This window comes from Salvelinus sp. IW2-2015, linkage group LG20 (genome assembly GCF_002910315.2).
Source record: "Salvelinus sp. IW2-2015 linkage group LG20, ASM291031v2, whole genome shotgun sequence".
Lineage (NCBI taxonomy): Eukaryota > Metazoa > Chordata > Actinopteri > Salmoniformes > Salmonidae > Salvelinus > Salvelinus sp. IW2-2015.
The window spans coordinates 50,940,060-50,951,485 of NC_036860.1; the positions used below are offsets into that span (position 1 = coordinate 50,940,060).

At 40.4% G+C, this 11,426-nt stretch overlaps 1 protein-coding gene across 3 annotated transcripts; it reads left to right on the forward strand.

The window, feature by feature from the left end:
* The first annotated feature begins 270 nt into the window (after positions 1–270).
* Positions 271–10,915, forward strand: LOC111980474 (nuclear FMR1 interacting protein 2). Of its 3 annotated transcripts, none has more exons than XM_024011212.2 (4): positions 271–522; positions 2,077–3,741; positions 5,173–5,205; positions 5,362–10,915. In XM_024011212.2, exons 1-4 carry the CDS (start codon positions 363–365, stop codon positions 5,412–5,414), a joined length of 1,911 nt encoding a protein of 636 aa, XP_023866980.1. In that variant the 5' UTR covers positions 271–362; the 3' UTR covers positions 5,415–10,915. The 3 variants fall into 3 exon arrangements, with proteins under 3 accessions (XP_023866980.1, XP_070305559.1, XP_023866981.1); XM_070449458.1 differs by having other exon boundaries at positions 271–504; XM_024011213.2 differs by lacking the exon at positions 271–522 and adding an exon at positions 523–631.
* The last annotated feature ends 511 nt before the right edge of the window (positions 10,916–11,426 follow it).

Below are 11,426 nucleotides of genomic sequence, written 5' to 3' on the forward strand. Positions count from 1 at the left end.
TCTGTTTGCAATGATGGTGGGGAACCACCAAAAATAGTAGACTTTGATACTTTTTAGACATACTGCTGACGTTTACAGAGACCTCGAATAGCTTCCGTTTGTCAGTCGCGTTGATTGGACAGTAGACTGTGGGAAGATCTTAATTTGAATTCTCCTCGCGTCCTCTCTCCTTCTCAAAACCCATTGTATGAGAAAGCCAGAGGTACCGCCCCTCTGATCTTCTCCTCCAATGGGTTTTGAGAAGGAGACGAGGAGAAAGGACGCGAGGTGACATAATTGAGATGGTCCCTGTTTCTGCTTCACTTGCCCAGTGAGCTACGGCGCACACTGGTAGAAGGACTCGGATATTCTATAACACTTCAATGGAGGAACAGCCCAAAGATCGGGCACAAGATAGACGATATCACCACTATGGAGAAGAAAGAAATCATATTCAATACAAATCATCTCTAAAAAATGATCAGATCTACTTCCAGTACCAGGAAACGCAGACGAAGAAAACAGGTCGGGCCATCCGGAAAAGTTAGCCAGCTAATACAAATTACTTAACTAGCTAGATAGCCACATTATTACCGACGTCAATGTAGCGTGCTAGCTCGCAGGACAGTCATAGCAGGATGGTAGCGAGCTGGTAAATATACATTTAACCTATTAGTTAGCTGTGACTAGAGTTGGGTATGGCTAGTTTAGGGATAGTTAAACGTCGCGTGACAGCTGTCGCTGGTGGTTTGACAGAGGGGATTGACCTTGTGCGCCGGTTTTACCACCCATTTCTACATTTATGGTACTCTGACAATTCCCCTGTGTGACTAATTAGTCATTTTGTAGTTAAATTATTTTGTGACTTGAATACGTTGAGTTTACCCCACAAAGTAAGGGCCAATTTGGTATCAATTCCGTGAAATATTTTGTTAACAAAAACAAGCCGGCTCCACTGGAATGTTCTGAATTGCCATTTCCTGTCGGCCATGTTAGAAAATGCAAGCGGGGAAGCTAACGAGCTAGCTGGCTAATCCTAATAACGAGAGCGAGCATAAAATAAGTTTCAATGTTATTTTGTTTACAAATTACCACTTGGCTACAGTCAGGGCTACAAAAGCAAGATGACTAGTTACTTAACTTAATTTTGAGACTTTCCAGTGATTTAAATAACTACTGGAGCTAGTGCCAGACATTTTACACTTACGCAGCTGCGGCTTGGTCGGGCCTGTTGCGTCTAACTAGCCATGAAGCCACGCAAACATGTTAGCCTGGGTAGATGACCTGAGGAGTGTTAACACAGAATTGTCTTTCTAGTTAGCTGAATGATGCATAGGATTTAGATTTTTAATAAAAAATTCTGAAACAATTGCTTACTGATGTTTTAGCTACATGATTTGAAATGTAATTGTACCAGTTTCTTTAGACTAGTTTAGACTTGATGGTATGCATGCAAACAATTGTGCATACATTGAACCCTCGCTTCAGTTCAGATAAGGAGAATAAAACGCTTAACACAATTTGTTATTCTATAACATTACTTAAGATGTTATTTTTTCAGTCATATTGTAAACAGATATCTTAGGAGCAAGATGGCAAATCATTAATTTAGTTGAAAGCTTTGTCTTTAGACGCTAGTGTGGTAAATACTGTTCAATTAGCTAGCAAAGTCATGCTCAGTCACACTGACAACCACCTTCCAGTTACCAAAAGTTATAGGACTGTAGGTAATGGCTATTTCTACATACAGCACACGTTTTCCTGAAGTGATTTAAGTATGGTATCTGTTAACAAGTAGGCTATGGGACTACTATGTTCAAGGGAATCTGATCTGGGTACTGGCATGGTTGCTTGCTACCAGCTGACCTATTCAGTCTAAATTGCCATGATACAGCATCGTCTTATAACGACCGTACCATATTTCCTGCAAAAGGAGCTTCGAGGTTGCATAGGTCTTGTAAACAGATTAGGGCTGTTAGTCCCTTTTGATATAGAGAGGTGGTAGGGAATTATGGAATTTCCTTGGGCTTATATGTTTGTGTGTCCACATGTTATTGTATCACTGGCAGTGCAATTTTCTTTTGTTTCCGTTTACAGGCAATGGGAAAATAAACACCAGTGACGTGGAGGGGGAGAAGATACTGTCTGCAAATATTTTTTTTTGTATCCCTCGTCCCACCAACAGCAATGGTAACAGACATTTGATAAACACTAATGTAAAACAGAAGTCAACACGAAAGGTTTATACCACTCTTTCAAAAATGGACAACAAAGGTTTTGATCACAAGAAGAATATGGACAGCGACAAGGACTTGGATTTCACTAATGACTATGAGGGAAAGCTGTTGGACAAGGAGTCAGCATTGCTTCTGAATGGGGTGGTAAACTCTGCTCATATTACCAATGGTTACTCCAGCAAGTCACCCCCTGACAACGATGGCAGTGGCTCAGAAAGTGGATATACTACTCCTAAGAAACGCAAGGCAAGACGCAACAGCATCAAGAACACAGAGCATGTGACAAGCGAAAAGGAGAGAGCCATGCAGCAGGGTAATGCTACACAGGAGCCAGAGGCTTCTGGACTTGAACCAATGGAGAAAGCGGTGAACTCGAGACTTGTCCATAAAGCAGATGCCCAGACAGCAGTCAGGCAGATGGGGGCTCCAGAAGTGGCTATGGGTGAGTTGCAGAGGAATAACTCAGACAGTAAAACTGCTGCAGTTGCCTTTGGTAAAAAGTTTGAGGATAGGCCCAAAGCCAAGCTCTCAACCTCTACAAAAGAGGACTCTTGGACTTTATTCAAGCCCCCTCCAGTATTTCCTGTGGACAACAGTAGTGCTAAAATTGTGCCCAAGATCAGTTATGCAAGTAAAGTTAAGGAGAACCTCAACAAAGCAGCCCAAGCTGGAGGAGAGGTACATCCTCAGGTGCCTGGTAGATTATCACAGGTCCCCATGTCTGCTATGAAAACCATCACCTCAGCTAGCATTACTAATGGTCCTGTTTCTGGAGATGGAAATGGTTATCCCTCTGTCGGTACCTTCTTCACTCCTGCTGCTAGTAGTATTCCACCAGCCCCCTCTCTCCCATGCGGGGAGAACGTAGCATCCTTTTTGGACAATGACTGTAGTTCTTCAACCAACCTTACAGCAGATCTGAGAAAGTGTACTCTTTTCATTTACCCCCTAAACCCTTTAAATATGCAACCTGTGCTCCCGAGTGCTCGCCAAGTGGACACCCCGGCTGCTCAGACAAATCAGAAAGCCTTGGGGGACATCTTCCAGAATCAGTGGGGGCTGTCCTTCATCAATGAGCCAAATGTGGGGTCAGAAGGAGGAAGCGGACCGGTGGCTGCTGTGGAGGGAAAGGCTACGGTGGTCACATTTCAAGGGGAGCCATGCCCTGCGGTTGCAGCTGAGCCAGGCCTTGACGCTAGCCTATCAATCCCAGAGCCTTTGCTTCTCACTTTGGCTCAAGACTCAGAGAAAAGGACTAGTGCCCCAGCTTGCCTCCCTGCTACAATAAAGGGTGAGGATGGGGCAAAGGCTCAGCTGTCTGGACCGGATGAGACAAAGGGCGAGGCGAAGGGTCTAGGTGCAGTTGTGTTGGCCTCTGGTAAAGACATTAGTGATGAGCCTGCACAGGCCCCCCTGACCAACCTGGTGTTGGGTCCATCTAAAGAGCAGGCCCACTCTAAGAGCCTGGACAGAGGTAGCTGGGGGTTGTTTGATCTGAAAGCTGCTGTTACTTATCACACTAAAGGTAAGTCCTCTTGCTCTGCTGTGTCATTTCTATAAATGCATAACACATGGTAGTACCAGTGCTTGACTTGGGATGAAAGCAGTGCAGGTCCATTAGACCATGTTCACAAATGTACATTATGCTATAGCTAGATCTGATTATTCACTGTTAAGAGTTAATACACATTTTGACTGATGGAATTTCATGACTTCTAACCAAATTTCCATGACCAATATTTAGTGGTGTCTCCTACATGAAAAAGTCTGCATAAATGTGGTATTGACACTAGAAGGCTGCTGGTCTGTTTTCTATATGAGCAGCTGATGTTTAGGCTACAATGTTGTGTTTTAGAGCGGGGCTTGAACAAAAGCCTGCACACCCAGTAGCTCTCCTATAGGATGGTTGGCCACCCTTGATATAGAATATTACAACCAAATACTTTTGTATTTCAGTTATTCCCTCATTCAGTGAATCAGAAATAACATTGTTAAGTTAGCTACCTTGCTTTGAAGTAGCCTAACTAAGACATGTTTATCTATAACCTTATAAGGTTAAATATCTATGCACAGCATAGAAGTTGTTTGTCGATTAGGCTATTAGAATATTTTTAATGTCGGAATTACATGGCTAGCCTACTGTTTCAATAGAGGAATCCCAGCTTTCCAATAACGGTATCAGATTTATTTCTCAACAGTGCTGGTGGAAAGGCATCAACAACATTAATGCTTATAGCTAAATGGTTAAGTAGCGAGAGAGCTTGTAGTATGACTAGTTATGTTTTGAATTGGCTATATAGTTAGTCTATCATTATTTTATAGGCTACCTCCTCAGGCAACGGCCCACTGGCACACACGCAAATGATGCACAACACACACAGAGACACGCTGAATGTTTGGCCTAATTCTGATCATGGCTGATAGATTGATAATATACTGTATTTACGAAAACGCAATATTAAAATTCCATGACTTTCCCTTATTTGACAACTTGGAACAGCGCATCCTGCGCCTTCAGGCATGGCGCATTCTTAATCTCAAATTCAGTCTACTGGCACGCATATACCGGATTCACAGACTAGTGGCAAATAAACCTGAACAAATTAGAATCAGGATATGAATGCCCACTCTCCATTGCTATTCGATGCATGTCCCACCATCATTCCGCTTTGATCAACCTTTTTTTGACGCTGTGTGTGAATCCGGGCCGGCGATAGGCAACTTTGTTTCATAGAGGAGCCGGTATGCAGTTCTCAAAAAATTGGAGGTGCCGGTACAGCACTCCAAACAGCTCTGGCCCAAGTCGAGCACTGGTTATCACACATTGGTAGCTTTAACCTACTATTTCACTTGCACCAAAAGCTTTTAATCCTTTAGCATCACATAATTGTGTGTCTAATAATAAAATATATTATGCACCTGGAGGTATTAATCGATTTTTGCTTTTTCTATACAGAAATGGAATACGTTTTCAATTTGCAAAAACAAGGTAAAGGTCTCTTCTGTATAGTGTTTTCAAAGTTGTGAAATTGGGTTTTCTATTTGATGTTCAAAAGGTATACAGCTGAAGTTTGAATAACATACATTATGAATTGCTAACTAAGGGCCTACACACTGAAACATTTCTGTCCTTTCCTTCCCCCAGATCCAAAAAGAGTAGTCTTCTATGACAAGACCAAGGATGGACCTGATCAGTGAGGTAGTGAATGTCTGTCAACACTAACCTTCTCCCTACCTGGGTGCTGCAGTTATCTTTTTTTGGCGGTTATAATCCCCTTGGAAAAACAAAATCGAGACAACTGTGATATTGGGACTGACGGATGAGTGTCCTGTGACAGACTTTCATTGGAAATATAGAATGGCATAATGGGGACACATTTTTTTGCCGGGGGGTGGGGGGCATCGCCGCAGAGGAAGGGGAGGGGTAATGTGAGGACATATAAATCCAAGTATTGGATTTAATTTGAGCGCAGAAGCTTCTGCTGACGCTCTGGACTACACAAAGACGCAAACACTTGAAAGAGATGTTGGGTGCCTCAGTCTCCCATGTGAACGGACACTTGTGACACTTTCTGCTGTGTTAGACATTGGTCTCATAGAGCCTTCCTCTGGGTGTTGAGGAGAAATAAGATGAAGGCCCAAACTGCACCTCCCAAGCCTTTATCCTGTTGCCCATTGAACTATATGGCGAGTATCGGTCTGACAGTAAGATGCCTCAATCATTTTATGTCCTCATGCATTCAAATTATTCCAATATGTAGATCTGTGCTATGATTTATACATGCACATCAGTATATGTGCAAATTTGAATTCATTTTGAAATAAAATGAACTATAAGCTCAGATAAGAATGCCTTGAAACTGAAAGATTACGAGAAGACTGTTAGGCTGCAGGTTAAATGATGAATACATTTGAGGGAAAGCATTTGTCTTAATTACTTTAGTGAAATAACTATGCCCAGCAAAGAACTGACTGCTGGGTATCTCTTGACACCTATTTTGTTTTGTATGGTTTAGCGATTTCAGATGTGATCTACAGTAGGAACAAACTCCCAGAGCACAGATAGTTTCATTCTAATTGGACACTTCTCTAAAGACAGGTCCTAATCTTGTGGTTCGGTTCTCACTTTTTGGTAGGCATGCTAATCAGTTGAAAAAACTGTTTTATTATATAATTGTCTTCATCTGTGTTTTGCTTTTATGTTTATTATTTTGACTCTTAAGCCCTTGCAGTTGTCAGTCCACATATTTAATTTCAAATTAAGATGGATGTAGGCTATTCCTTAATTTGTAGCTTCTCTTGAGCTATTCACCTGATTGTGGGAGTTTTCTGAAAGATGAGAAGTGACTTTATTGTGGCACAAGGGCTATGTATGTGATATATATATATATATTTTTTGGTTTGGTGTATTTGATCCGTAAGAGGCTCAAGATGTCAGTAATTAATTAGACCTACCTAGGCCATATTTGCTGATACTACATGGAGAAATGGCTCATTTCCTTATTTTCTTGCTCAAGCAATTTGCTTTTCATTTGCAAGCCAACTTATCCAGCCTAGGATACTTTGTGCTTTTTCAGCATTTGGTCTTTTAATTTCTCTAGTTATGACAATGTATTTCTTGCACAAAGTATTGGTGTGGATGAGACGTGAGAAGTCGCAGTTTAATATAACCAAGAAAAGATGACAGAACCATCGCAATACTCATTATTTCATGTCGCAGACCAGCCACTCTTTGTTATACTGTTTGTAGAGATGTGGTGATCATTTCATAATACAGTATCATCCAGTCAGTGTCTTTGATCAAAGTGGTTGTGTCAAGAGGCCTATACATGGCAAGGCAGGCCACATTTGGTAATACAATGAGTGGATAGCCACAATGTCATTGGAACTACAATCTCTCTTTTTGTTTTCTTTTTTTTGAGCTAAGGGAGGAAGTGTCTTAGTTTATTTTCTCTAGCATAAGTGATTTGGTTATTGTGTGGATTAATAGCACTTTATGTAACACTTTTTTTAAATATATATTTTAATTACTACAGATACACATACTATATATATAATGACATGAAATACTAACTTCTTTTAAGAATGGCTTTGGACTGTTGTTCTTTTTAAGACAAATAAATGAATAAATACCGAAATACAAAATGTCACTCAGGTAGTATTGGTAAAGCCATGACAAAGTTGGATAATATTGTGTTCTGACAAATGGTTCAGAACAAGATCCTCGTATTGTGCTCAAATATGAATTGGAGTGATATTTAATAATGAACTACAGAGCTGTGATTTAAAATACCAAAACATTTTGCTTGCAGAAAACACTGACATGGCTTGCAATCAGCTGTCATAGATATGTAGGCTTCGAACCTTTAAGTTCTCTGTTCAGGCAATTTCACTTTAATAAGCACACTGATATCCACCGGTTTCCACCTGTAATAGGACAGTGTGATCTTACTGTCCTTGGTTTAAGTTTTATTTTTCTACTTTTTACCTCGTCATTCATGGGCTGAAGCATTTCTGAGTGTACCCACTGCTAATTCCCAGTCCAGGTTATATGCAAAGGCAGGAATCTATGCCTGAGATTCCTAGTCCAGCCCTCTCTTGGGGTTCCTGGTAACCTCTTGGCTTATTCTTGCAGACAGAGGGAACTACAAGAAGGTCAAACACACCCCCTGTTGTGTACAAAACTGTGTCTCACACACACTTAAGTTACTTCACTGTGGAATTCTAAGCAAAGGATAGACCTCTGGGACGTGGTATTTAAAACCTTTTGTTTTGCTTCCATTGTATGCTGTGTGTTGAAGTATTATTAGATCAGCTTCAATCAAGAGCACAATATCTTATTTTGCTAATGCTGCACAATAGCGAAAATATCACTTATTTTGACTTGATTGGCAGCGGAAATTATCTTTGTGCGATGGACAACCCAGTTTGCAATGGTGGACATTAGCGGCTAAAACTGTTTTGGGTTTTTGTGCTTTGATTGTTTATGCACAGTTGATGATGTAACTTTACTGGGTTCCCTAAATATTGGAATAGGAAACACCAGATCATACCATGAGGTAAAAAAGCCAAAACAAGTTGTCTTTTTCATAACTCTAACCCCTTTTTTACTTTTGATCCTGAGTGGAAGAACAAGAAGCCCTATGCTTCTTTGTAAAACAGGGGGAGCAGTCTCTTGCGTGGGTGTGTAGAAGTGCGCTAACAGTCCAAAGTACTTCATCTGTTCATTGTTTTGATTCAGACATGTCCCCTTATGTTGAATTTGATTCTTAAAGGCCCTGTGCAGTCAAATGTAATTTCCCATGTTTTATATATTTCCACACTGAGGTTGTAAATGATGATAATGACCAGAAATTTCAGCCTGTGTTGGTGGGATGGAGTTTTGGCCTGCCTGGTGACATCACTACGCTGTAAATTAGTTAATAGACCAATAAGAAAGAGTTCCAAACCTCTCTGCCAGTAACAGCTAGGCAAGTTGTCAGTTTTCCCACTCAGGCCACTCCCAGACAGTCCTAGCAATTATTTTGTTGAGAAATTGTTCTTTGCTAAAAAGCTATTTTCATTCTTTTTTTCTTTTCAATTAAAACAGTCAAAAAGAATCACACTAAGGTACCTAATTGTTCCCAGAAATGATTTGATAATAGGTAACAGCTGCATTGGACCTTTTTTAAGAGGGATCAGTGATCTCCAGGGAAATATTGCAAAAGTCTTCAAGCACTTAAGCAAAATGTGTGTTTTTTTGTTGTTTTTTTTGTATATGCATTTCAGAAAAACATATAGCTATATTACTTAACGATAGTGTTGTAGCCTGTAAACCAAAAACTGGTTCTTAATGGAGATTGTTTTATGGGCACACTGCTGGGCAAGTGAACGAGTTGGTGTGATGAAAGAAAAGCATGAAAGTGATGAGTCTCTGTATTTTCAACCCCCTTAGGAGGTGCAAGCACCTCAAGGATACTCACACGGGCCTCTGAGTTCCGAATGATTGGTTAGGCCACTTTGCCTAGCTGTTTGGTGTGCGTGTGAAAGTGAGTTCTTCCAATTATATGCAAGTGTCCCTTTTTTTTTAATTTTTTTAATTTTTCAAGACCATGTTCAGGTGCCTGTGAAAAGTATGCTTTTACAGTAATTTTAAGATTTTTTTTGTGTTTTGAAAATTGTTACTAAAATGATGTGCCATTTTCTTTGTCCAATATTTCTTTCTACAACATTTTGTAGAAATGCTGTTGAACATTTCTTACAGCTTCCTTTGTTGCTTCCTTTCACTGACATGGAAGAAGCTGAAAGCAATGTGCGTTTTAGCTGTTTTGAATGAATTTCACAGCTCTCAATCATATGACCTGCAAATAATTGTTCAGTGGGCTTGCGTTTGAATAAACTGCTTGCTGGTATATTCTAGTCAGTCCGTCGTTATGGTCTGAAGTAGAGCAATGTTGACTTTCACTTTTCAATTGATCTAACACGCGTTTAAGCTGTTTTATTTTTGAATTGTCACATTTACTTGTAGTTGCACAACCAGAGCGAAACTACTTTGCTTCAAAGGAAAATGGGGAGAATTAGGTTGTCTCATTTGATCATAACACGTACCTACTTTTTTAAAGACAATTTTCGTTACTGTACATTGAAGCTGAATTCTCAATTTTATATAAAGCCCCAATGTTCAGATCCTTGTGGCTGAAAACAATGTTAAGCCTACTCCTTGCTTAGTTTTGCTATTTTTCAGAGTACACATGATTTATGTTCAATGGATTTCCTCAAATAGTAATGGTGGCGATGTGAGCACTGAACACCAAGTGTTCCTGATAAGAATTTCTCCCTGATGTTCATCACGTGTTAAAGGGGTGCGACGTAAAGGAGATGGTTGTCAAACAGTACATCTATCTTATTTCAAGTTTGCCAAAGGTACAGTACACAACTCAGATATTCAGCTACTGTATGGTCCATGCACTTAGATTGGGAAGACTTTGATGGTTTAAGCAACCCGTTGTTTGAGCCAGTCAGGTTTGGGTGGGACCACAGCAGCTGGATGCCATTGTGGGAGTCTGTTGTATTTGTTAGGACAACCCCCCCCCCCCCCCCCCCKAKACCCAGAAATAATAACAAATACCAAAAGTGCTGCTTCTTCCAGTTATTGATTGTCTGTAATGGGAAATGCTGGACTTAATGTTTTGTGCTCCATTTTCATCCTGTCCCCCACTTCTTGCTGTCCATGCCTGCTGTTATAACGTTTTCATATGGGGGGAGTGGGCGGGCGCATGCATGTTTACTCTCTTTGGCACCTGAGATATTTGTAGACGCATCACTATGTTAACGACAAGGAAGAAGTGTTTTATTTCTGGGACTCCACAGTGCTACTGCTTCTTTTGAAAGGTGGTGTGGTCATACGGAATATGTGTCTGAAGATTACAGTTGTGTGGTGCCAAGTTCATCTCTGTACCAGTTCTCACTGTCATATCTTGTTGTGCCTGTTGATGAGTTATCAATCTGCTCCAAGTAAATTGACCCCTCAGAATTTGAGGCAACAGCAGAAAGTGTATTTGTTTTATAATTTGACATTTAAGTGTTAATGTGACATCTGAAATGGTTTAACAAATGCATCACATTATGAGTACCTAAATGTATTTTTTATTTTTAAAGCATGATAATATCCCTTAAATTCCAAACCAATGTAATAAATTAAAGAAATTCAGTGTTCACAATTTCAGTTTCCATTAGTGTTACATTTCCTTTCAAAATCCTTACCGGTTTCAGTTTTGTTCTCCCTTACCCTAACATTTGGAAATAATGTTATTTCAGACCTACTGTGAAATAAAGGATTTCACAGTAGGTCTGGGACAGGACTTGGAAAATTGAAGAAGTGCACCTGATTCTACAGGAGGCTGCTGAGGGGAGGATGGCTCAAAGTAATGGCTCAACCGGAAACCATGTATTTGAGTTGGATTCCATTTATTGCGTTCCAGCCATTACCATGACACTGTCCTCATCAATTAAGGTGCTACCAACCTCCTGTGCCTGAATCGACAATAGAGGCCCACAGTAGAGGTGTTATAATACCCATAAACTCCAGCGGTGCTTCCAATTGTTTTTCCACCATTCGTTTTTACCATAAGTTTTTATTTTTTAGAAACCCTTAAAATAAAGGGCTGTGTTTCTCATCGGCTTACCTGGCGTGATGTTTAAATAACCATAAATCTCTCCGGGACAAGGTGA

Excerpts from the sequence above, each read along its gene's own strand:
- LOC111980474 (XM_024011212.2), top strand. The coding sequence starts at position 363 with ATGGAGGAACAGCCCAAAGATCGGGCACAAGATAGACGATATCACCAC. Across the intron at positions 3,742-5,172 it reads TGTTACTTATCACACTAAAG|AAATGGAATACGTTTTCAAT; the intron begins GTAAGTCCTCTT and ends TTTTCTATACAG. Across the intron at positions 5,206-5,361 it reads TTTCAATTTGCAAAAACAAG|ATCCAAAAAGAGTAGTCTTC; the intron begins GTAAAGGTCTCT and ends TCCTTCCCCCAG.